The sequence below is a fragment of the Varroa destructor genome, unplaced genomic scaffold (genome assembly GCF_002443255.2).
Source record: "Varroa destructor unplaced genomic scaffold, Vdes_3.0 BEIS01000007.1, whole genome shotgun sequence".
Taxonomy (NCBI): Eukaryota; Metazoa; Arthropoda; class Arachnida; order Mesostigmata; family Varroidae; genus Varroa; species Varroa destructor.
Window position 1 is genome coordinate 7,487,858 of NW_019211460.1, and position 27,947 is coordinate 7,515,804.

The 27,947-nt window shown below is 41.8% G+C and overlaps 1 protein-coding gene and 1 long non-coding RNA gene across 8 annotated transcripts in view; one reads left to right on the forward strand and one right to left on the reverse strand.

Annotated features, from left to right (window-relative positions):
* The first annotated feature begins 51 nt into the window (after positions 1 to 51).
* LOC111255006 (very long chain fatty acid elongase 7-like) overlaps positions 52 to 27,947 on the forward strand; it is a 37,330-nt gene continuing 9,434 nt past the window's right edge. For 2 of the 7 annotated variants that reach the window (XR_015316562.1, XM_022816585.2), the window contains exons 1-2: positions 26,503 to 26,656; positions 27,038 to 27,578. Coding sequence is in view for 6 of the 7 variants with exons in the window: in XM_022816585.2 (XP_022672320.1) it covers positions 27,235 to 27,578 (344 nt within the window). In the remaining variant the exon portion in view is untranslated. The other 5 variants (XM_086974344.1, XM_086974345.1, XM_086974346.1 and 2 more) reach the window with 5 other exon arrangements.
* On the reverse strand, positions 19,962 to 23,596 carry LOC147754263 (uncharacterized). Its single transcript, XR_015316567.1, has 2 exons — positions 20,264 to 23,596; positions 19,962 to 20,128 (listed from the first exon to the last, which is right to left on the reverse strand). It is a non-coding gene; the product is annotated as an uncharacterized LOC147754263 (long non-coding RNA).

Genomic DNA, 27,947 nt, shown 5'->3' on the forward strand with positions numbered 1-27,947 from the left:
GCTTCCCTCTCTGACTGTCTAGCAAAAGCGATATGCATAAGCATATCTATTTATCTCTCGCTATTTGTTTATTCTCATACAGTACATACGTATATATCGCGTATTAGCAAAGGGTAAAAACTATATACCACAACAACAACATCATCATCAACAACAAAATCATCATAACAGTTGGCCGCGCGGATTGTGCTTGTAAGTTGTTTTCCATCGCTATCGCCGCGTTCGTGTTTTTCGTTGATGTCGAAGCTGAATTGTCGGTGTTATCGTCCTTAGCAAGTCATTCGTATGTTGCTCTATGTGTAATTGTTGTGCCGTTTCGACGCTGTTTACCAACGCGGCAAATAAGTAACTCTGGCCGTTCGATAACTAACTGTTGTCTGCTATTGATTCCATATTGTTCTGATCGGCCGTTCTGCTGCTGTGCACTGCGTCAGTGTACTGCTACAGCACAACTAACTGATGATGACCATATCGATGGAACGGCGCTGGTCGTCGCTGTGGGATTGCTGACTACCGAGGCAAGAGGGTTTGGTCCCGCTCGCCTCGCCATCTGCCCGCCAACCTGAAGGAAGGGCGCTAGATAGGACAGCGAGCACGAGGCCCCAGCAGCACCGAGAGGAGTCGATTGCCGTCGTCGCTGCCGCTACCGTTGCTGCTGCTGCTGCTGCTGCTGGTGGAACCTAAGCCAGTGTGGAATACACAGCAAGCAGCCGGGGGCCATCCGGCGAAAAGCAAAAGTCAGCGCTGAGTTATAGTCTATGCTGTCTGATCGTCTTCTACCCGAACGGCCAGTGGTGCTACTCGGTAGCAGGCTGTCGGCTGGCTCGTGTGTGCTTTTTGCTTGAGCAGACGGAGTTAGAGGAGCTAGCGAGTCAAGCAGTCATCCATAAGTAGTTGAAGTGTGAGCAATCTTCGGGTGCGTGCAGTGCAGTGGAGTGCTCGGAGATAGAGGTGATTAGTGCCTTGTCGTCACCATACAAGCAGACTCATTAGCCGGCGCGTGCTGTGTTCCGGTCGGCGGCTTCCAACAGAAAACAATTAAAGATCTGGAAGAAACGGCTGGTACCGTTCACCTTCTTGCGCAGTTGGGCCACGCTGGTCTTCCACGCAGCGAATGGAACATCGAACTGAAAGGAACTAAGACACACACACACACACAGACACACACACACACACACACACCCCCGGAATCACGGATTTTTTCGCTAAAAGAACACAGTAGAGATTAAATAGAAAAAGAGAAAGAAGAAACGTTGAATACAAGATCAAGGAATAATTTCACAACCGTTTTTCGTTGTTATTACTTCTAAATAAACGAACTACTGTTACATTGGTATGTCTGCTATTATAACTGCTAATACAACGAGGACCAGAGCACTCAACAACAACAACGAGCTAGAGCGCCTATTAAATATAACGATTTTACTGATTCAGCTCTAGAAGCAATCGCGTCTCGCTCTATAATCGAAATAGATATCCGGCTTGTCGAAGAGTTCGATAGGCAGGATCACTTTGTCACTGCATCGGCAAACCGGATCTGGCTTATCTAATTCTTCTGGTTCCGTCTGGGTGCCCGAAGCGGACGAAGAGCTGGAACGGGCCAAGAGCAGCTCCTCCGGACACAGCAGAGCAAAGCGAACCACCCCTCGGGGGCAATTAACAATAGTGGCAGCAACAGCTGTGTTACAGAGTAGTTACTGTGGCACAGCGTCTTCATCGTGCACAGATTCCCAGTTGGAATAGCAACGGTCGGTCGTGCATCATTTATTGTTGTTAGACAGCAACAAGAAAAAACACAATAATATTAGCAACAAAACTAAAAAAAATTCACTGTTCTGCCTCCCCTGCACGATAGGCGCGATTATTTCAACATCATGATCTTGTGATCGTTATTCTAATATTGGACTGAAAAAACTGTTCCCTACGTGCGCATGCTATAGCAGTATCATACGGATATTAGTATTCGTATAATAAGCCAGGTAGTATCATTCCACTATAGTAAGTTTTGGACCAACGATACGAGTATAGCGTAATATTCATTTGTAGTCGCGCGACGTTCAACGACGGCAGCTACTAGCGCCATTCATCCATCCATCATCAACTGTGGTGAGTGACGGTAATTGTTCTTTTTCTTAACTATACATCTACTTAGCTAACCAGCATAAATGATATACTGACGCCCGTTCCCCACTGGACTTTACAGATGATATATATTAGTAGAGAACCCTAGGCCGATCTGTCTGTCTTGGGTGTAATACAACTTCGGGGGGCCGGTTGCGGGTTATGTCGCATGAGAATACATGCTATGGAGACTCGCTTCGTAAAGTGCCAGCGACTAGGTTGGTTCGCGAATCTAAATTCGTCCACGATAATTTATTGTTGTTGGTTCGCGTGCCGCTTACTGTCTGTAACAGACGTTCCGTTCTTCACACGGCAGCGGCCAACGGGTGTATCACCCTAAGAGAGACGTAATATCCGCGATGACTGCGAGCTTCCCTTTACCTGATTGTTCTAGCGAGAGCAGTTGTAGGTTAGCGGCTTTCCAGCTTGCTTAATCGTTGTTTTTCGAACTGTCCTGCCAACTTATTTCGGGATCAACTCAGCTTCTGGCTTCGGGCTGGCGGTGGAAGGTGCAGCTCCGGTAAGTGCCACAGTTACGGGGATGGCCGCAAGCCGGCCCTACTCAGTTGTGTTGTGGCTCAGAAGCGTCCGCCACAGGATTCGCTGATTCGTTTGTCAGTGCGTTCGGTCGCGCGCTAGCTTGGAAACTGACACCGCTGTCGTGTGCCGGACGAGCTTATCAAGCATCACGCGATCGAAAAGCTAACAAACTTGTTTGGTTGCAGTCTCGTTACGTATCTCGGCATTATTAGCATCTCCTCTGTATTAGGATCTCGGCAATGTTAGCCAGCGTCTCACCAGGCATCACGGTCAGCTCGTGTGTGCACATGTGTCGTCTCGAGTGAGCATCGCGTAGCTCGGTTCCATTGATGAGTGGAAGAACGTGATCATAGGGTTTGGCTTCCTAGCCGACATAAACGGAACGTATTCTCGGCGGGAAGACATCACAGGGACGTTATTGAAGGACTTTACGTCGCACGAGGAGAGAAAAAAAAAAGAGTTACGAGTAACGGCCGTATGTGTGTGTGTGTGTGTGTGTGTGCGCGCGCCTCCGCGCCCCGTAACGTTCTCTTCGTCTCTTTCCATTTCATACAAGAACAGCAATTGCAGTGTGCTATTGAACTCGTTGACGCACCAGCGAGCGATGAACATGTCTGTAGTAAACGGCCATCGACGAATTTAGCAGTTTGACGACGACGACATGTCAGCCGTCTCAAGCACAGCGTACGACATCGTTGAACCACGACCAGCATAGACCGATTGACTGTACTCTTTGTTGACAAATGCATTGTCGCGCAACCTTTCGCCGATCCCCTTCAAGGTTCCTTGATCGGAACAGGCGGATAGCGGGATCCGGACGGCCCTGTGACTGTATCGCAACTGATGCTGCAAAGGTGGTTTTCAGTTGTAGATGTTGGTGACTGAGGGTGGGGTGTATATACAGTAGTACGGGTCCTTTAATGAGGTTTGTCAACCGGGAAGCGACTGCATTTTCGGTACAGTGTACTGCCTATAGTGTGCCTATTTCTGCGTGCCTGATCAAGTTGGCTTGAAAGTATTCGCCGGACCGCGTTAATGATTGACTTACATATATCGTTAGGCGGCAGTAGTGATACGCCTGTGTGGCCAATATGCTTGTTAGCTGGTCGTAAAATTGATAGAACAATGCAGGCGTGAATAGGCACACGTTCAGCGTCTGCTAGAAACTAATAGAGAGACTATTATACTAGCCGGACGGATCGCGAAGAAACGTAAAAATTGTTGCGAGGAAAACCCTCAAACAATAACGACAATAATAGGTACGCCTGGCCTGATGAGAAAAAAAACGACGAAGTGCAAACCAGAGAGACCCACGTACACAAAATTTAGAACGATAAGGAAGCAGAACTACTTTGAAAACATGGGCACATCACAACGTATATATATATATATATATATATAGGAACCAGTCAAACGAATGGATTAACTAGCATCGGCTGAAATAACGGCATCATCCCGGATGTTCCGAACAACCAACCGAAAGGCAGACCGTTCGTTCAACTGTCCGTTGATGTGCTTGCCTGTCAGGTTCCCAAAGTTCTTTTTCTCTCCTAAGCAACGAAGTCGGTCGAGTCGAGCTGATCTCCGTTGAAATCGCGTACATCCGTGTAGACCGACACAAGCTGGGTAGCTAAGTTCATTGGGCTGCAAAGTCTTGTGGGTGGAGTCTCCAGTCTAGTCGAGTCGAGGCAAGCTTCTTTTCGTTTCATAATGAAACTATGTGAAAATAAGAATAGCGAAGACTCTACGATGGGACAGAGTGTCGCAGATGCTGCAAATTATGAAGCTACGGGTGGTATCGGTAACAATCGAGCTAGATAATGAAGATGGGCTGCAAACAAACGGGAGGCAAACTATCTTGGGGCGTGGATCTTACCCCAAAGGCTGCTGGACCAGTCGGCGCTGCTGGTTCAAAAAGTTTGAGATAATGATTATGGATGTGGCGGTAGGGTACTATAAGAGACGACAAAATTCCCTTCGAGGAATCAGGAGGTGCGGTTGCTTGAGCTAGGCCTGCTGCCACTGCTTGTCCTAGTAGTTATCTTAAACGATTCTCACTTTGGTAGCATGCTTTTATCTAAATTAGTGCATACTTGATCATCATCTTCTTTCTCTCGCGAGCTTATTGCAGGATCGCTGCTTTGCTCACTGTTGTCACAAAGGACAGTTATGGTGTGCTCTTTCGAATCACATTTCATTGTCTCGTACCCTTTTTTTTTTAAAGAAATCAAAAAGAAGCTGCTTAATCACTGGGATAGTAAATGAAGTGAAAGGAGTAATAACGTAGATGAAAATGAAAGGCGCCTAATATTATTGTTAATTATTATTGTGGCTAAATCCATAGATATTACTAGGTCTTGAGGGCAATGTAAACACCAAAGTGAACGGACCCTTTTATGTGGTCGTATATGCTTTAGATAGTCACAGAATGAGGCTTTGCAAATCATGAGGCTAGTTCTGACGTTAAATTAAATGTCTGTTTCTTGAGTCGTTAAGCATGTTTAAGACAATACCGAGACAATAACTCATATAATAACTTAAAGCTTTTTATTTATTTTCGCTTTTACTGCGCCGACGGCAATTGGCAAGCGATTGCTATATTTGAGATACGAGAGTCTTCTACATGCGAACAGTGTGAAATACGTGCGCGCATATTATTATGCAGTTATATAATAACATGGTACGGCGAAAACCAAATCATCTACCGCATGCGGTATTATATATATATGACGGCGTGTAACATGCACTCGTATGGCAAATGCAAACGTATTGAATAGGACGGGGGGGGGGGGGTAGAGGGGAGAATCGGACATTTATCTGCGAATGTTATGGCAATCTACTGGCCTGTTATGCCTTCCTAGAGCGGAAATGGCTCGCACAGCGCGACGGGTCGTAGCGGAAAGTAACTATATTAACAAAACAAATTTCTGAGCATCTGTTTTATTTGGAAAAATAAAAACCCTATTACATCTATACTAGAAAGACGTACTTATTAAACATAGAGAGACGATATATACATATATATATAAAATGCATTTTCTTATACGTTTAACGAAGCTGCACGAGAATGAACATCTTACAGTGAGGTACTACGAACATGGCGTAAGCTTTAAATATTCGTGCAAGCATTATTTATGGCTATCTGTAATTGAGCTACTAATGCCCATCAAAGCATGCATCTACGAAGATGACAACATCAAGCGTGCCTTTTGTTTTCAGTCTCGAGCACACGGCCATTTTCTACTCATCCATCTTTTTTCCTATAACAGTTAGCGTTGCAATTGATTATTATCACCTGCAATATTTTTGAGATACGCCCAGTAGTGTCGGCTTATGTCGGAGACAGGTTACGTATAAATGTGGCGCTCGGTTGATGTCCAGACGTATACATCCGTTATTGCCATCAAAATCAAAAGGACCATGGAGGTCTTTGTGTCGCTGGGTTAACGTTACGTCAACGCGGCATCGCTTGGCCTATTTTTTAGCTAGCTCTCCGAATAAAGGCCTGGTGGGAGTTCAATCCGGATAACACTGATGAGTAGCTAGATGTGTCTCCGACCATGGCGCCGTAGTAGATGAACAAAATTAGTAGCAAGCCGTTATGGACGGGTTCGGTATGGACTGCCAAAGACCTGCAAGCGTTGACATGCATTTGTAATTCTCGTTCCTCGTCCTTTTCGAGCAGTTGTGCCAACGAGCCCTATTATGACCGCCGATCACTGTAGCCACACTAAACAGTCAAGCAGAGTTCGGTCGAGGCCTTTAGCAAGTTGCCCGTGGGGAAGGCCGTATTTAGCTTAGCAGACGCCAACCAGTACGACTAGTTCAAGTGTCGATTACTGCATTTGACACTGCAGCGATGTTAGAGCAGTACGGATACGGATACTGATGCCACCGGTATTAGATAGCCGTCGCCAAGCATGACTTATTGGTATGAAAGGGGCGGGTTTTGACTTCCAATTTTTTGAATGAGTTGTTTATTGTGTCGATGCAGACAAAGTGGGCATAGAAATTGAATACGAAAATATCGATGTTTATAATATTTTATGCGTTTTTTTTAATTGCTCGTTCCTGTTCAATTGCAAGGACATTCCCGTTACGGGTGTGTAATATTAATGCAATATAATGTTGGAATTTTTCATTGCTGGATTTGTGCGAGGAAGCTTGGAAGCTGCTCTTTGTCGATGTTTTGTATTTTTCTATAATGCAAAAACGGACGCGGGTCATCTGTCGGGTGAAATAAAGCGCTTGACAGAGGGTACCACAGACAAGTTAGTCCAGACTGCATAGGTAGGTGTGCCTGTAGCGGCCAAATTGACCATACAATCTATCGTGTTTGACTCCCAGTATCTTAATTTATAAAATACTGGGAGTCAAACATTATAGATAGGATAAATTGTAAGCTTAATTTCTAAGTTTATAATTTATCCTAACAATTCGTTGTGCCTCATCCATACAGTTGCCTCATTAGGTTTGTTTGGGACGGCTGCAAAGGTCAGCGCAGGTGCCGCCTTAGATCCACAGATCTACTGCTTTTGGTAAATATTAATTTTTCATCGGATCATCAATGCAGGAGATGGAGAAAAGGACAAGATCTTCTTTGGCAAGAAGCATAAACTCGCCATTTACTTGTTATCCTTATCGAACGAAGAATTAGTATCTCTCTGGACGCTTTATAGAAATATTAAACGCTCTCACAATCGCCACTTCCTGTAATTTCTGTCCGGATAAAGGCGTTGCTAAGGTCGCTATATACGCTAGCCTCCACTGAATTACAATTTTCTGTTAAGCACTCTGATCGAATGGTTGGCGATCTAACATATGATAGTCGTATCCCGATTGATGCTTTTCTTGGTCAGTACACGTCGCTGGACGACCAATTTTCATACGGCAGAATTTTGCGAAGTCAGAAATGGGCATGATATTGTTACGATGCCGTCCGATTATCGTTCAGGCTGATCTAGTACTATCGAGGTGCGATTCCTTGATCGAGCGCTTTTAGTGCAGTCACACACGTAGCAACGTGTGAATCTTTTCTTATAAAAAAAAAACTAACACACACACACACAAACACAAAGCTTATTCATGTTATGAAATATCTTATATAGTGTAAATATAGAATACCGAGTGTTGTCTGTCTGAAGGCTTTGCCTACATCGTATAAGTTCATTTTATCATTAACAACTCCGAAGTGTGAGGCTTCTCTCGCTAATGCTTATCTAAAAGGTAAATGGGCATGCAAATAGTAAATAATTTCCTTAGCAGCTCATCTACTGTTTTGCCATGACAGATCCGCTTGCTAGTTTTGTGCCATTTAACATAATTTAACTAACAGCGAAAGAGCTTTGATCGTTGTGGTCTATGCGAAATGTTTGAGAGCCTGTAATGTTTACGGAATTTCCTAAACCAGGTCTCAAATTCTGAGTGTTTTTTATGAATTGATTTAATTGTAGCCAACAATAAAAGTCAACCGGGAAACCAAAACGTCTGAAAATTCAGCCAAAATCTGAAGCCCCAATTCTACGTTCGACACGTCCGCTACGCGTGAGCAAATTTCGAGCTTGGGATTTCGGATCGAGGTTTTTATAGAAGAAAGAAAAGTGGTGCTTCTTCATTCACCTAATTACAGAATAAGCCGGTAACGGCTCAAGCGGAGATGCGTATGACATTTGCTAGCTTCGCTATAATAATAATAAAACTAAACTACTGTAAAACAGTTTGCGCCCTGTTTAACAATAGACGAAGCAATTATACAAACGATGAGTAGAACAGCGGACCGGAACCTTTGTCGACCTTCCAAGACCAAATGGATTTCCCAACGCGGGCTTGGTTATTGGTCCGATTTCCTATCGTATGCCCTCGTTACTACTATAGTCCATCACTATCCTATATTGTGGCATATATTCTGGTTCCTAGCTAAATAATCGATCATCACATCGGGCGTATCGCATCCAATGTACGCTGTGATACTATAAACGTATCTTCTTTTCTAACCCAAGCGATTATCGGACCCTGCGCGAAATTGTTGTATAGCGAAGTCGAGGAAACCTATCTAAAAGCAAAACTATACGTTTAATTAAACCGTAAAAATGACTAAACTAGATCTGACCGTTTTAATACGTATTCATATTTGTTTTTACACCTGTTAAAATTGCGTTTCTTAGCATTATGGTTTTTCCTCAATAGAAAATATCTATTGTATCTGCTAGTATCGGCAATCTATAGTGTTGGGTGCCATACTTTACGGACATTTGGATTTAATGGACGCTGCAGCTTTTAGCTGGCGGTCGAAGAAGGATGCAGTAACCTGTCAGAGATCGAACAACAAATGTAGGCTTTTGTGATCTCAAGTGAACCCAAAAAACGGCAACAAACGAATCGACTTACACGCTATAAGTCCTTGACATCGTTGACGAATCTGCAGTCGTTCGTAGCTCCAGCTAGGACATCCGATACAGCCTCTGAGAAACTAATCCATCGTGCGGAATAGTTCAGGAGACCGATAATCTCAATTGACTTTAGCTTGTCATAGTTAAACGATTGCGAAATAGTTGGTGTTCTGGAATTTGTAGCAGTGAGCTTTCATAAAGTTACTAATGAATCTACCGAATACTTCTGTGGTGCTAGGTTCTATTGAGCTACGAATATTGACTCATCAACTTGACCTGCTCGTCCCTTATGAAGGCCGTGCTTGAGTGAACTAGATATTTTTGGACTGAGCATTACCATTTAGTCAACCTTTATTTTGTCAGACTCAAGAGATGTTCGCTACTAACACACACTGTGTTTCAGGGCCTGTTTGCCTTTTCCTCTCCATTGATTTACAGTTCTGCATGCCCAGCACTCCGTAGAGCATTACCGAGTTTTAGGCCTATTAATCGCCAAATAAGAGCCTATCGTACATGGACAGTTTCATCAAGTGGTGGAAACAAACCAGCCAGAGTCGATACGTAAATTTAGACCTACGACGAACTGTCTAAGCGATCCACTATGCTTGACCGACATCCTTACGAGCCTTTAGCGATTACCTTATATTCAAACACAGGTATATGAGAACCAACTTTCATCATGTTAAATGTATGTATGTGCAAACGAATTCTGTGTAGGTACATGCGCCTATGCCTTTGAGCTGTCAGACAAAAGAGGCGCAAGCCTATGAAAGCTCAGTAAACCTTCGCTGACTTTGTTGTCAATCAGTTTAACCTGTCGATTTTTTGTTTTATCCAGGTAAATATCTTTGTCTCCTCAGCCATATAAACTGCCAATATTTGTCTCCAAAACGAATGCGCAGTCGTTAGCAGCATTAGGTGTTTACTTAGGCTTTCGAATCCAGAACACAGACAAAAGCTATTACCGCAGTGAAAGTACTATTGAGCATTCATTGTTGCGGGTCCCGTTTCGGCGCGCGATCCGCCTATGAGGCGACAAGAGATGCGTCGAATTCGCGTCCTACGCAAGCGGCCTTGTCGGTAACGATAAGAAAATTGAGATGACAGTGGGTGAGTGACGATTTTTTAGCGTCCATGAAAATTTGTCAGAAGCTGAGTGGGACCATAGCATTGTCTACGTGTTGCACGAGATCTTATTTGTGGATTGGGTCGAGCTTTCTCCAACTCTTAACCAATCACTAATGTTCATTTCAACTTATGGCATCGTGTGTGAACGCGAAATTTACTGCAATACTGATATTGAGATTTTCGCCTATGTTGAATCATTCTAAGGCCTATAATCCTAGAACGTTCACGATTAAAAAGCGAGGTAAAATGGAAACCATCTAGCGAAGCACATGACCGAACTGTTGTGCCTTTTTGTCATTTAAATATTTTTTTTTCCAAATTCTAAAATATCGTTTAACGAAAAGTGGTGTTGCATAAGCTTAACTTGTCAAATGAGAACTGTAATTGTTCTTCATTGTACATTGGTAACTTCTGAGTCTATTTACTGCTTAGTAACCTACCCGTGCACCAAGAAGGCTGTTGACGACTGCGTCCGCTATTGAATTAAATGATTATTAATGACTGTCATTGTTGTTAATTTTTCTTAACATTTAAATAAGCCCCCATTCTTAATTAGAAAATGTATGCAGTTCTATTTGCTGTCGTTATTCATTATAAGCAGCGAAACTGGTAGGTTTCTAGTCCTACTCCCGACTTATGGTCTTTTCTAGCTTCCGGCTCAACAGACCTTTTAGGACACTGTTAGCTAAACATATAAAAGTTGTGAAGGTACAACTGCTTCAGCTGAACGGGTAGAATACTTTGCGCCTTATAAAATTTGAAGAAGACAATGGTTGTAAATGACATTTAGATTTGAGCCTATTTCCATCTACCTCGTGAACGAGCTCAATGAGGACATCGAAAAGTTGCGTTTAACGTTAATTAGCAGCTAAATACATCTTACACAAGTTTTTGCCTGGGCGCAGGTGTCCAGTTCCTAGCGCTTGGCTATAGCAACAGCGACTGTTAAAGTCAGAGAACATCCCAACGCACTCCTAACAGCTGTAATAGCAGAAACTGCAGCTGGCGACATTACGGTAAAAAAAAAAGGCAGCGGAAAATGTTATTCCACCAGCTGCCGTTGCCGCTGCTTTTACCATAAGATCGCCGTTGTTCCCTGGAACTTTTGGGAGTACTATGTCTTCATACTGATATCGGTTAGATATCACTGTACGCAGCAAATTTCGTTTGTTGTTTTTCTCTGCTTCCACTGTTGTTCCTGTTACTATTACAATTATTGTCATTGCTTCGACCGACAGACAAACAGATGAGCAGGCAGGACAATAGCTATGTGTGCTGGTCCCCGTCAAGAACGACTCTGCAATCTCTGTCAATCCTCCTTCTAGTTTATCGCCACTTGGAAGCGTACTTTCCTGGAATACCTGAGGTCACCATTACCAGCGCTATGTCTGTGTGTCCTGCAATGATCATTTTCGGTGGCAGTCCGCAATAAAATGCGCCGTAGCGTCAGGTCGGTACAGAGACAATGATCTATACGACGTGTTACGATCCGGTTGATTCAGTAGAGTCGCAACGCATTCCGACGAGACATGAATAACGGGATGTCCTACAGGGGATGCAATAGAATTAGCGTTTCAAGTAGCGCATGTTGCGTAGTGACCCGCGCGCGACAAGGTGTCCTTCTCTCGTTCGGACGCGCTGAGTAATAGAGCGGGGTTGCGCTATTGACCACGTAAAATAGCAGTAGATATAGATATCATCGAAGTACAAGAACAAATTCAAAGGCGAAACCAGCGGCGAACCAGCCAAAAAAAAGCGCCATGCTGGTGAGCGTTCTTCGGCTATGCGATGCAATGTATCCTATCCGACTAATGCTAGGAACCTCCTTTCCCAGTGTCAGCTCTCCGCAATTTCCGCATCGAACCTGACGTCTGCCGTCAAGAGAAGGTCCTAACGTTATGATATGTTCTATTGCCACAATCGCGGTCATGGCGACCATTGCTGTCGCCACCGGCACGTTTGTTTCAAAGGTTGCCATAGCAACACTAATAGAGCAATATCGTTGACTTGCGTAGAACAACGGTTGACCTGTGAAGTGATATCAGCGAAAAGCAAGCGAGGTGCCATGACAACCATCGCAAAAATGCCAACTCTATTAACACTGTTTATGGCTTGATGCGAGTGCTATTTTCATAGGAGTAGTTACAATTTCAGTAGTCCACAATGTGGCGATTCCTGCAACCGCATCATCTATCTGCATCTATATGTACAAGGTGAAACAAAAATAGGCCTACATCGAGAAACAAGATAAGCCTGAAAAATGCGTTCCTAGTTCATATAGTTGAAACAATACTTGGCTGAAATGGAAAACAACTTTTTGCTTTATGGGAATTATTTTCAAGAATATATATAGATCATGGTCCATAGTGGGCTAATTTTTGCGCATATATATATATATATATCTCGACTGTCGTGACTAGCAGTGAAAATTCACTAAAGAACATCAAAAGTCAGTAACGTGTCGGCGCGCCTGTTTTATATTAGCCACAAAAGTAAGAGGACTTGTCCTGCTGCTAATGCTGTTACTAGTAAACTGTAACGGCTACCGCGTCGACCGTCACCGCGTAAACGCTGTCCAAAAATTTCTTCTTTTTTTCAAATTATCTGCAATCATCGGTCGCTAGCGGTACTTATTTACATAGACTTTTTGTGGTGTCTTGTAGGGGTGAAGCATCATCATCTGGGAGTCGACGGCACAGCTGTTCGTGGTCGTTCGGATTAGCCCTATCTGACTCTTAAGAATAGAAAATGATAGTGAAAGGCATACGGTATCCACAAGCAGTACGAAGCACAAATGCAGCAAGAAGTCCAAGTACATCGGTAAATGAGACGATGGCCCTATACGTCAAACCTCAGTTTGATAAAGGAAATAGAAAGAAAAAATCGATTGTAACAACGGAATCCGAGACGCCGTTGAAAGTACAAATAATATAAACCGACCTTTGGATATGCTCATCTATATATTCTCGGTATTTTGTGTCTCGGGCTATTGTTGTGTTTCTCAATATGAGGGAAGCTCTGCTGTGTTTGACTGCGTTTCGACATATTATCAAGTATAAGATGACTGTACCCAATGTAGCATTATAGAAGGTCAAATTGTTTAGCTCACACAATGAAGGACTGCTCTGATACGTGTTCGAATCAAAATTCTGTAGGTGTCTAATTAAGTTATATTTTCATTCAGGGCCATTGCCGTGTACATTAGACCCAGTGACGTATCTGTTCTCGCCTTTTCTACCTAGAACGGTATCAAAACGATGCTAGGATGCATTTACTAAGGGTTCCATGTTGACACTCGAAGCTAAACGCGCTGATTAGCGGTTGAAATCTACCTTTACGCGTTAGTCGTCTACAAGCGAAGCAGCAATACGAATTTTTTGTAGCGGGCAGCTAAGAAATCGCTAATTGTGATAGAATCTTCAGCCTACATTTTTACATATACCAGGTTTGTAATTATTCGAATGTTGCTATTGGCGACGAGTGTCCCTTGGTCTATTCTAGAAAATTGTGTTGTTATCTTTTACCTAGCTTTTGCTTCATTTTTAAAGGTGTGTCTGGCCTAGGTCAGGAACAGTGAAATCAAGCACGAGCCCTGAATAGGAAGTTCTTCCCTCCAACAATCGACTACTATGAATCAAAATATAACTGTATGAATCTTCTAGTCTACATAAAATAGTGGAACAAGGCCAACTCGATTTATAAACAATACGTTTCTTATCGCCTGTCATTTTCGTTCGTCGTAGTTCTCGCGTTCGTTTCATTCTATGAAGTGATATACATGATACCAAGCGCTCTAACTGTGCTTTCCCGGAAGCTTATTTTCTATTTGATCAGTCGATGTAGGCATGTAGACGCTTAACAAGTGCAAAAAGAAGTTGTGCGAAATATTCGTTCGAAATTCACACGGTGTTACTATCTCGACTGTTCTCCTAAGTAGAATGGATATGGGAGCTTGTCCGCATAAAGATTCCATTAGCAGACGATAAACTGCGCGGTAAAGTTCTTAGAAAATCGACAATTCTGAGCGCGCACCACCGTTCATAGGCCAAACGCAGTATGATTATGTTTACCATACACATGAACGTTTGTCTTTAGTCGGTTAATAGGATACCATGTCTGTAGAACTAGAGGAGGCTATTTTATGTATACCACACTATATTTCCATGTATCATCATAAGAAGAAGTCAAATTAAGTATTAACACCATCTCCGCATTTAGCTCGTGACAAAATTGAACGGTTCTTGTACGGGACGACCATCTACCCAGTATCAGTTTCATTGATAGAATATAGATCCAAAATAGGCCTTTGGCCTCGTGGAGTTATCGCCAAGTGCCTTAGATGTGTTGTGGCACTCCGCATGAGTCATAAAATGAATTTTAACGGTCTTGGCCTGAAAGTGCTACTGCAGGCCTAAATCGGTATTCCAAACCGCATTTGATCTTTTCCGGCCGGTAATCATCACTAGGCAGTGTCTGCGTTGTTGACTTAAGCGCAATTTCGATACTAAACGGTTCTTTAGTAGGCGGCAAAGTCGCCATCCAAAATGCATTAGCTTGCCTATCCCTATGTCTAATAGTGGTACTGCCAAAGATGGCGACTATGTTCTAGCTTCAATGCCAACGCGCATCATCGCTTCCCCGCGTTATATCATCCCATTTCGTTCTTCTGGGATGCTTCCGCGATCCTATCTAAGTGGCTTCAGTTTAATTACACGATTTACCGACTTCCACAGTTACTACGGCATGTTAACCGGGATTTGCTGGGTCAGAGTACCGGGCTGGAGAACACCTCTGCTGGAGTGACCGCACCCGGGAAAGTCTGTTTTGCCTTGCGTTGCGTTGCCTGGATTTTCTGGAGATGTTAGACGGTGTCAGGGAGAAAAACTTCAAATGCGGCTAATGCGGGACTGCTTCCGTTAATGCTGTCGTCGTCGTGGCCGCCATCGTCGTCGCCGCCGCCGCCGCCGCCGCCGCCGCCGCCGCCGCTGTGAGCTTTGATGGGCTAAATGTAACGAAGAGAAGACGAAAAAGTCGAAGCACGAAATTTATTGACATCTTGAAGAACCTGTGGTAAACAAATGCAGAGGAAGAACACCTGGGGCAGAATAATGTTACCGTAGTGTATGCTTAGTACTTTGATGTGTAGAAATGAGCATTGTTATCTATCTAAATATAGGATCGTGTATGTATTAGATTCATAAATTCATCTGAATGTCTCTGTGTGGCTGTGATTATATACTGATGATGCGTACGAAACGGATTTTAGAAAGCGTGGCCGCACGAAGCACTCACCCTGATCTCAGAAGTGAGAGTTTTCTTCCTATATATTTATACGTTTCTTTTCTCGATGGGGCTATGCAAGAACGGCTCGTTCGAAGTAATACAGCTCATTCCTGCGTCAACAGATAAATTTTCTCTGTTAAAACCAAGATGGTACGTGCTTCGAAGCGCTGATACCCCTTGAAATGTGCTTCCAGACAGAAGACTAGCTGTGCTAAAATTCATTCAAATTCGCTGGGCCACCATCACGTGATCCCATCCTATTTTGCAAGCTCTCTGCATGATCCGTATCTGTTCCGAATGATGACTTCGGACATTGATACAATAGTTTGTTTTCTGTGAAGAGAGGCGATACCCCTCAAATTGCACTGTTTTTCATGGTTCTGAGACTTCTGATTAAAATTAGCGTGAATTCTTGGAGCATGCAGTAATCTGAGTTGTTTTTGCGAAAGGACGGGTTTGAACCCAACCCATTTACTTTTTAGTGTATTCTTTGGTGGATTCGATGTACTCCGAATCCTAAGGAAAGATAGAGTGCATACACAAAATGGTACGCTCTAGTAAATTTCTGGGAGAAGGCTCCTTCGTTCAGCGCAGGTGGACGAGCTCTACTTTGAAGTAGTTTTTTAAAGCTTCATTGAACTATCTACGAATCGCTACTCCCTCTGAGTAATAGCTTTAGTAATAGTTTTAACTAAAGTCATTACATCGGTATATCACCCCACTATCTCATAGCAAATATGAACGTAACCATGGCCGATATCGATTGTTAATTTTGCAATCATAGCAAAAAGGGTTTTTAGAACAATTTTCAAAAAATATGTCGCTCTCAATGCATAATGCATTTGATTGACGCAAGTGTAGCGTAGATATAAATTTTACTCTCTACCTTTTTAAGAACCGACAGAAAGTAGATTAAGGAGCCCAGAAAGGCTCTAGTTTGTCAATTGTTCACATGTACATATCTAAGGCTTGTTTCATTTAGATGCTCAACATATGGTACGCGCCCACCCGTGAAACGCGGCCTACCCGTAGAAGGCTGGGCCTCGCACCTTTGTTAGCTTTGACATCTGTCCTGTTTAGATCAATACCGTAGCAGTATTCTATAAACGATACTAACAAACATGGTTAGTCGAGGCCGGAAAACTCCCCCTCCCATTTTGCAGGTACGACGTCCTAGAAACTCGACTATTCCTTACTTACATGCGGCAATCGCGTAGGACCTTTTCATTGCGTTGTATCATTGGCCTATCATATATCTCCCAATATTCCCTGTACGCTGTGAACCGTATCACAGCAGCTCAAGCAGCGTGCTAATTTTTTCAAAGAGTTTATTCCTAATACATGATCGTATTGTTTTTTTTTTTCCCCGCATCGTTATTAAATACGAACAATGACACATCTAAAATTTACATATAAATGTCTATATATTGTTAATACATGGTCTACTAGCTCTGCAATATTTTGTTATCGCCTCGCCGTTTTGCGATGAGACCTTCTCACGCGCCGGATGCACTCGTTGCGTTACTGAGTGTAGATGAATATTGTATAGGATCTCTCCCAGCAAGGGCTCCGTCGAATTGGAAAAGTCGTATACAAACCATTATTGTTGAATAGATGGACTACCACAGAGCAATTATTTGCGGCTGGCGGAGGAAGAGGAAAAGGACTGAAATATCGAAATGGCTTGCTTAGCGTTGTGTTTATACTGGTACAAAATTATAGCAGTACTATAGTCAATACATTGTGAGCTGCATTGCTAATAGAAATGCTTTTAAGGTCCTGGAACGTTTACCTGAGAAGAAAACAATTCTTACCTGAAGAATGTAAAAATATATATAAACGACTGCATGAAAGAGTGGTGTCAGGAAATAGCCAGCTAGAAGCCATCATCTACATACGGTTCTCGATAGGGTATTAGTGTTGTCGCAGATTACTTTATGACGTCTACGTATAGGTCGCATCTTACGTATCGTCGTGCCACATTGTTGAGAAATTAGGAATCGCTCATTGAAAAGGAGAAGAAGTGAAGACATATTTCCAGTTAATCCATAGAAAGAAAGGCGCTATAAGAATAGTAATTAACTTTCGATACTGATTGGCCGTCAGAATTTTAAACAATGGCTTCAACAGTTTTATATGTGGTTTTTGACGCTCGAAATAACACAACTTATTGTATGCTAAGCGGACGGAAGGATGCGCGAGTTCATATTGACAAGACAAAAGAGGAAAGATTCGTTAGTTTGGCAGAATGGAGCGCAGCTGTTACAGATAAATCTGTTTATCATTCTGCTCGTTTGTGGTTTTTGGTTGAAACGGTTTTACCTATCCCTTATACGTGCAACTCGAATCTCCTAATCTCGAACGAAACATTGAAGTTCAAAAATTCCAGAGGGTAAACGCCGAGTAGGTTGACCACTTCGAGGTCACTAGCCATCGCAGGAAACGATTTGCCCGCTCTTCTCTCGATAGGCTGACATGCCAGTAGGGCCGGGTGGTTCCGGCGCTGTTTGAAGTGGCCACAGCTCAGCTTTTTCCCTTGTCTGAGTTCTGCTATTACACGACCTTGAAGCACAGACGACAGTCGCAGCCGATGCAGACGCAAACGAAGAGCGATTGGCGACAGGAGTAACACCGCTGCACATGGCCCATTTCAGTAGTGTCGTCGGTTATCGACCCCCTCTTAGCAATACAACAGTGTCATACCACGGAAGCACAAGCCACACGACGTCGTTGTTCCTACTACTTCACACCGTATGTTTAGTGAGAACGACCGTGTTAGGCAGTCAAAGGACCATCGAATGTCCAGCAGGTACGCAGCGTCACCGAAATTCAAAGCTACGACCGTTGCCTAGATGACTGCTTGACTACGTACATCCAGTAGAACAAATCGAGTCAACTTGAGGGCCATCCAAACGTCATACATCGATCACATACAATTGTCGACAGCGTACATATGCCACCAAGCAGAAATAGTCTCTGTCAATCAAAGCATTTACTTACTGATGGGATCGGCAGTTGTTGCTGACGATGGCGATGCAGATCACACTGCCGTTGGTCGTATAACTTTAACTAGTCTTGCTGGCGTTGTCAGACGTGCCTTGTATTGTTGTTCTGATATTACCGGCATCGCAGCCCCTGCCTGATGCCGGGAGTCCGTTGCTGCTGATGCTGTCGTAATAAAGAGGCAACAGACGCCGAAGCTTTTCCTTTGTCGTCGTTGCGCTTCTCGACTTATTCAGCTTCCACTTAAGGCATGAGTAGTCGAAGCGAAACGAGCACAAAATACGTGCGAGGGCCGTGCGCTGACCATACAGGGGTCCATCCTGCAGCAACTCGGTCGCTTAGGGCTCCTTCTCGTCGAAATCGTCGTTGCCCTTATCGGCATTGGTCACCATTGGCGCAGAGTGACGCTTGCACACCAACGCCAATAAACTGTATTTTATTTTTATATACTTTTATTTATTCATTTTGTGTGCTCTGCTATTTCCGCGCGATATGGACCCCGATTCATCCCTCATCTTTTCGGTCACCGCCGTATATTATATGAACACGAAATCTTTCACTGTTACATTACTATTTTACTAATACGGTAATTATTTATTATCGCTTACAGTTACCACAATAGTGTACACGTTTTTGTTTCACTGCCGTGCTGCTGATGACCCGAGCTGGATTACGTAGTTGATCTGGCAAACAACAGTATGAAATCAACATTGAACTATGTTTTTTGTACGCTGTCTAAAATTTTTACAAGTTTATACAATCGATCTGAACCGAGTGATGCATTTGACAACACTACTTACATACAATAATATCTGATAAGTTTTATGATGATGTCAAGTTAGAAAATGTTTTGATACTTAATTGTGCCATTTGTTAACTATGTTTCTATAAGACGTTTTTTGTCCTCGTTTTTCTTGTCGATTTTTTTCAAATAGAATTAATTTCGACCATGAATGCCATAAATTAGGTTATTTCGTTAATTAACTAATTCTGTTTAGAAACGGCCACAAGGCAAGACGTCGAGTATTTGATTTTTAGCTGGTTGACAGGTTATGCCGTCGTTTGTTAATCGTATGTACTTCAAATTAAATCATTTTCTGTAAATTTTCGCGTAAATCAAATTTTACACAATCCGATTTAACGGAATGATGTGTAAAACTTACCTTTGTTGTTTCAATCGAATACCGCTGAGCTCAGAACGACAACAAGGTGCTATTATATCTATTCAACTGCTGTCCGATACACCTTACATTACTACATAACTTTAATGAATTATTCTGTCTGGAAGCAGATTTAATCGAACATTTTAGAGCATATGCTCAAATTATGATGTTGGAGGAGTTTTTTGAACTTCTAGACATGTTTCGCGTGTATCAATCGTTGCTCCACAATGAGGAAATGCTACCAGTTTTTTCTAATAGTCACTCTGTATTTTCGATGATCACTGTGGCTATACGTTGTCGAAACCCGTCTTTACTTGGTTCTCTGTATGCGACAGAATTCACGACTAACTTGTTTCCGTTTTTTTTTTTGAGTAATTATTCTTGTTTATTTACTGCATTCAATACTGACCATTTTCAAATTTTTTTTTCAAACTTATTCTCTTGCAGTTTGAATGTTTGTGTCTTTTTTTCTGTCTGCCTGCCTTCCGGACGCCTCTTTTTCTGAAAAATCGTCGTATAATAGTCGATTGGGGTTACTGGCGGAAGTTTCTTCTATTTCAATTCAATATATGCTAGTTTATATCTGTTATCTTTATATTATTTACTCATTAGAAACTTGTTATTGACAATATGAACCTTTCGATGATACATGCAGATGACCCGTCGACTAACTTCCTTCTGTGTGTAGACTTTTTCTCCTCGAGGATATCCACACTCACACACACACATACTCGCACACGCGTTTGGATAATGCTTACGGTTTCTTTCTGTCAAGACTCACAATGAGACGGATACTTTTATAATTTATAATGCGGTAAATGGTTGACAATGACGAGTTTCGGAATTCTTCCGCTTCGTATATGTATATCTCCGTCTACAAAAATCGTCAAGGCCGTTTGGCGAAAATTTCCAATAGGGCTATTTTGTCCTAAGATCACTAAGCGGTCGTCGAACGAAACCTACATTCCCAATGAGTTGAAGAGATATCTATCTATGAGGTGCACATATTTGAAGGGGTAGGAACTCCATTTCGACTTAATCGAACAAAGATAATTTAAATTAAATAAAAACAAATTTTACATCTACCTTGAAATTTTCAAAGCTCAGCTTTGATAAAGACCATAAAAAAATTGACAACTGCTTAGGGAAAGTAGTAGATGCTTTGCAACAGCGATTAGAGTAGAAAAAAAGATCGTTCTGACATTTAAGTTTGTCTAGGTAAGATATCACTTCTGAACAATTACTGGTAATTGTTAGAAAAAGCCAACGCAATTTTTCTCCTTTTCTATTTTCATCGAAGTCATTTTTCTAGAATATATTTTTCTAGAAGTTATTTGTAAAGCTTTGCAATGATAGTATAATAGATCGTAGCTGAACACCGCGAATAGATATACGGGTAGATTTTTTAGAATATCATATAGATTGCAAATATGATCTAAAAAACACCGTAAGGCGAAGCGTAAAGGCCATACATTTTCAATATCCGGTGGGTCTGACTGTGTGAACTTAACCAATGTTTATTTCTGTAACCGCTAGGGATTCGTCTACCTCATTTTTGGGGCGCATATAAAAATGGGTCTTTGTTGTAACGCAGTGTCAAGGTTGGGGCGATTTGGGTCTACTCCATAATTTCCACCATGTATCCTAGACGATTTCTGGGGACGGAGTAATATACTTTATATGTGTTAGAACACCGACCAAAATTCTCCCCGCTGATTCGTTTCCTGCCATTGCCGCTAAACGATAATAGATAACAATGAAATTATAAAAGGTATCAATCTTATTATTGTTTTGATTACTATACTCTACGTTATTTAAATGCGAGCTAAATGCGATTATTAGCTGATGACCCATATAGTATAGAATAAGGATAACAATATGGCCATGCTTGATATATATATATATATAGCAATCGAATTTTGTCAAAGTTCCCATATATTTAGTATAGATAATCGGCGGTCACATCGCTTGATAATAGAGGAAAAAGGCAGCCGTTATCTATCAAGCTGCGTGGTACATATTTCTTGTTTTTGATAAATAGAGAGCACTTAGTTCTTTCGAACTGCGTGAACTCAATATGTTGTCAAACGGTATAGAGGACCTACTCGATAACTTCAGTGAAAACTATTATTATCATCATCAAGGCAGCACCGCTATTTGTCATTTTCGGCGTTAGTTCATCAAAGGTACACACTATCGAGCTGTTGTCAACATAGTCACTCGATAAAAAGGTATTAGGAGTTTGTGTCATAACAATCATAATATCAATAATGACTTTCAAGGAGCTGTTTTAGGTAGTCCACGTGTTCGTATAGTGCTTGGAACATATGGCAAAGTACTCTTCATAATTAGAGCCTGAAGATATCAATTGTCGAGATGTCGGTATTATCGTAGGCTTTTGTGTAGCCCACGTAAATAGCTAAGCGTCGGATGACCGTAACCACACGAGGTTTTTATTGGCCACACAGGCTGCAACTTGTCCGCCTTTCTTCTCGTTTAGGTGATGCTCTAAATGTACATTGCTAATACGACTATCGCTAGCGCCTGCTGTGTCGGAAGTCGGAAGTTCTATGTCACGTTCTGATTGCGGAACTACCATAACGTGTAATATCTGACGTTTATCCGTCTCACCGTTTCGGCTTCTCGGGCACGGCCGATCTTGAGCGTCAACGATCTGTATATTATTTCCATATGAGAAATTTTATTAGAAATTAGGTACTGTTTGTGCATCTCTTTGCACGTGATAGTTCAGCTATGCCTGCGGATGCAGTCTATTTCTTGATGGGGTGTTAGGTAAGGGCGATTACGTCTTTGATAGGCGCATAATTCAGTTTAGCTAATATACTGCTATCTTACGTATGGATGTGCAAAGGGGAAAGATGTACAAACTTAGGTGTGCAACTAGCAGCTTCAGGTAACATCCGTCAGTATCCGGTGGATCCATTTAGACAGCTTACTGACAGAACGGCTAATATCTCAGTACCTAGTGCTGGCCCAAGCATGGCATTATGCTTAAGGGTAAACGAAAGATTCAGCCTTTCTTTCAAACCGAAAGATAGATCGTCGCTCCGCACTCGTTTTAAATGAATGAAGTATAGCTCACTATAGTTACCTATTGACGATTTATACGAGAAAAGTAGTTTTATATCACTGACCGATAACGGCGACTTCAATTATGGTTATAGCTTTTGCAAGGTAACTGCTGCATTTTTACAAATCATCCTTTTAATTCCTGAATATCTCGGCATTCCTTCCATGATTGTAAAAGAAACCAAAACGATTGAAGTCTGTGAGGATATTGTTGCTTGTCAAAATAAACTTCCAGTATAATTACAAAAATGTTGAATAAGTTACTGTGGAAAGGTACAAAAATATTTAAAATTAAGCAGCTCTGCTATAAAAGTGTCGGTTCTGAAATGGGTCTCGCCGTCAGGTCAGGGTGTATTGATTGGATTGATGCCCAGTTCGAGCGACATTTGTTTAGCTACTTAGGATTTGATACGATGTTGGTATAACATGAGTATATAGCTATATTACACGACAAACACATCACTCACACTGGGCTAAAACGCGAACGAACAGCAAACCGGACTATCAATAAAATCAATGGGATCTATTTACGCTAGCATTCTTCATAAGCATACGGAATTTTGGTGCTGTTTCTCTTTTCCTAATTGACACAAAGTGGTTCGTATAGAAACGTTCAGCAACATCTATGAATGCAGCTGCTCAAAAAAAATGCTAAAAAATATACGTAAAATACATATAAGAACACGCAAAAAAGTAAAAGGAACTACATTGATTATAAAGAATAGCTAGGTCTGTCAGGTTGCATCTACAGCTTTGAAGACTCTTCTGTTTGCTTTGTGAAAGTAGCATCTTCTATAATGATGAAGATCTTGAAAAGTGGCTAACAAGCAAGTTGAACTCGTTATTATTACGTTGAACCAAGTCATTTACGATATGTATATTCTGGATAAAACACGATTAGATACTTTAGACACTTAGCTCATTATAAGAGCTACATATCGCCCATGACATTTTTCATCAATTTCCATACCGGCAAAGGTAAGTTGTGTCGCGTAGAACGTGCAACGCACAAACTTCGCGTAATTATTGTTCATTGTGGGGTTGCGTGATGTTTTTAACCCTTTCTGTGTGTGTTGGTCGACTGGAAAATGCTTCAGAGACAGCTTCAGCGCTAATACTGCTATATGTTTGTGTGAAAAAGTGCATTGGAAGATTATTGGGTTCGGATGATCGATGCCACGTTTTGTTTCGTATAAGTGGAAAATACGCCCAACCTAGGTATGAATAGTTAACGTTGAAAAAGTTTCGTTCGAGTACTAATTTTTCACTACTTCCCCCATCCTACATGTAGTATTTTACTCAGATCTGATTTTACTGGTTTCCTCTAACGAAACGAGGTTCGATAAAACAAGATGTTTATAATTGGAAGGGTAACCATTGCGGCGCTCGGCATGCAAACAATTGAAGTAAACCTTTAGCAAAACAACGAAGCTTTATGCAACAACATAGTGCAAGATATGCATATGTATGTTTGCGGCAATGGTGACTTAAGGAACCCTTCAAGGCAATACGTTCTGCATGGTTTTGTAAATATCGTTTTTTAAAAAAGATCCGCCCGAAAGGGAGTTCTGCCAAAAATTCACATAATATTATTACTGAGATGGAACGGATATGATTGATAACGATCGTAGAAAAAAAAACGATATATTTACGAGAAAAAATAGACTGATTACTATTTTCTGTTACACTGTGGAACGCTAGTACGCCTACGTATGTGGCATAAACCATTTCAATAGAGAAGACAATTCGTTTCTAAGGGCGAATGAATAACATCCTTATGTTTGGAACAATTGAGTATTAAGCGAAGTAGGTTTGTAGCAAAAATTAACAGGCTCGCTTTAGTACTGTGGATTTTTAATGGCCTAAAAATGAAGTACGGTAGTGAATGAGACTTTCGTTTATTAGAAATGTGTCGTAGTCTTAAAGTACATTTATAGCTATCTATAGATGCAGTAATGGCGACAACAGGCGGTTGAGCCCTTCAGTATCCCCTTTAAAAGATGCTGAAAGTATTTTTCAATTTACGGTTCATTTTGAGCGTGGCCCGAATCATGTAGCTGACGCACATGTTAATGATAGTTTAACCATATACAGCCCTTAACTATTCTTGATGTAGATGAAGCAGAAGTTTCTTTTTTTTCTTATATGGCCGACTCTCGGCGCAGCGAGCTTCATAGCTTTCGACTCCGAGGCTTTCAGATTTCAGTGCAATGGAGGCCGTAAAGTATATGCGATTGACCTCCTAACCGCATATCCTTCATGTATTCTGCCAGCACTTTTAACGTTCTCATGACAGATATTTCTGCAAACTAAGTCTACTCCGTTAGGTCATGACTGTCATCTCTCTGTGTAGCTAAAGCAGAAGGATCCCGCAAAAAACCTGGTGTGTTTATGCCCTGATTGCGGTTTGTACTTGGCCTACGCTACCAGCCTCGTCACTGCCTGCGGATTGGACGATAAATTATAGGGCAACTCAAGTCGGGTCGAGTAGCCAGCGCAGGCCAGCTGATTAAGAGAAGTCTTTCAAATAAGCTCTAAAATCTGTTGTGCTTACTAAATGCCAGCAATCTTATATATATATACCTTTGTGACTAATTCCATTCACTTGGGTCAATTGCTCTATTCAGACAGATATGGGAGCCATGAAACTATAACAAGTTGGTATTATTTGCGGCTTTTGCGATGCACCGGACGCCGTACGTGTTTTAATCGCCTTGCGATCAGACAACAGAAATTAGTAAACTACTGCAGAAGAAGCTCAGTTCTGCTGTGAAGAATCTTCATTTTCTTCAATTGGTCGACAAACTCGGTTTGCTGTACTTTGTGATATAGAGCGTGGAAGTAAAACTTTGTTCGAAAACTAACACGTTTCGGATTGACGTTTACTCAGAGAATTAATTGTTAATTAGCGGACGGTGGCGTATTAAACGAGCAATTTTGGATTGTCAGAAGTGCATCAAATCGTCTAGGAAGTATGAGATTTTAGCAGAACTGTCGTGCCGAAGGGTAGTGGCAGAATATTTGTCATGTAAGCCTATTGTCGCGCCCCAGTTACGCGTTTCGTTATATGCGTTTCGTCACTATCGTGTTATTAATTAACTGAACTGTTCCAAGTTTGTAGAAGAAGCCGCGGTAGATAATTAGCAAACGCGATCGAAATTGATTGGCCATTTAGCTTACACTAACGTTGGGACACCTTAAATTCATTTTAGATGTGATGAAATATATGCAAGTTATAGTTAAGTAGCATATTTTTTTCTGCTATAGTGACTTTTTTTCTTATTTAGTTAATTTTACTTCGTTTACATAATCGTATATGCCATATATACTTTGTCGCATGTAATTCCGCACATGAATCCGTTCTTATCGCTAGGGGGTATGCACATTGTACATATAGCGGTCGTGAAAATATCAAGCTAATGTTTCGTTACCCTTCCACTGTGGCTATTTATGACGGAACGAACTATTTATTTATATCGTCAGAGCTTAGCTTGTTTTTTTTTTACTTACTAATGGATCTCGAGTGGTACACTCATTTCATGTATCCTTAATATTTAGTTGTTCCGACCGCGGCCGTTGAAACTTGGCTGAATGAGATTCGATAATTAACGAACACCTAAAAAAAATTATAATTTTCCTTCGTAATTCGTTTTACGTTAAGATTGAAATCATGCCCCTGAAAGCTGATTGCAATTGTTATGCCCGTTGTGCAAAAAATCGCTTGTATGCCCTCTCACCGCATCTCCCTTCCCAGAATAATCCTCTCCCTGACTGTCTATTCGCGGATATGCTCATAATTCGAGTGTTCCAACTGTGATTTAGAGGATTCGCTGCTTTGAGTTTTTCTCGACAGATGTCACTGTTGAGACCCTTCCAAACGGCACACATTAGTCACGACAAAGACACCGCGTCGAGTGATTGAGCAGGATCTTTTCAAAGGTAGAAACCGGCGGAATTTACGTATGTTCTATGTGTTAACAAGTCGTGTGACTTGAAGCGCGTAGAAGAAGATACAATGAAATGAATATGTTTAGTCTGTATGCGTGTGTGAAGTTATACATTACATGCTGCACTGTTTGGTTTCTCAGTCTATTTTTGCTGAAGATCTCTGCAGTTAACCTGAATCCTATGCATTCGTAGACCTTGGAGTTACCGCTCAACTCCGTAACTTCTGCTCAGGTATTTTTTAATGCGTGTATTTCAATTTTTCGTGATAACGAGAAGGAACGTAACGTATGGCACTTCGTTTGTGCCGTTCTCTTAGAAAATCTACAATTGTTGAGCTAACGAATTGTTCATTCTGTTGCTTTGTTTTTACAGGCATTCGCTATCAGTTGGCACGTCTCGCTTCCCCCAGAAGCACTTAGTTTATTGGTACCACCATCGTGGCGGAATTAGTGTAGCGAGGCAGCTTGACGTATCTGGCCTCCAACCGAATTACGCACATTTTGCACAGCGTCTGCTTAACCCCTTCTAGGTCGTCAGATTAACCTCGACATCGTTGGTCGTCTACAAAAATGGAGAGTCTAGACACTGTACCGCCATACGTGTTCGAGCGGGATCCCCGTTTACGGACATGGATCTCTGCTCAGCCGTTGTCATTGGCTAGCATTGTTGGCGCATACCTTTACGTTGTGTACATCTGGGGTCCGCGCTTCATGCGCGACCGCAAGCCATATCAGTTAACCGGCATCACGCGTACCTACAACCTATTCCAGATCATCGCGTCAACAGCGTTCGCGTTTAAAATCGCCCATCATTTCTACGGCAAAATGGACCAGCCATTTTTGTGTTCGCCTCCAGATAACAGACGAACAGATGCATTAACTATGGAATTGCTCGATATGACATTTTACTATTGGTGAGTTAGTCGTTGATATGCCACAGACTGTATTATCTATTATATATATATATAAGATTCGATTTTCTGAATTTAGTTCTAGGATGACTTCGTTGATCATGTAGGTGAGAAAGAAATGTATCCCTTTCCACTCTTCTACTTCATAAACATTTGTAGATCTGTAAATAGATCCCGCGTTCCGAATAAGTAGTCAAAAACAAACTCCACTTACTTTCTACACACAAATAAGTATGCATAATATACCTAGCAATAGTGACGTTCAGTTACCTGTAATCCGTACATCATCAGTTTTCAAGGTAGAAGTATTTGAAATTTAGTCGTGGAACAGGCGTCACCTATTCAGTCAGCCTAGTACAACAACATTAGCGA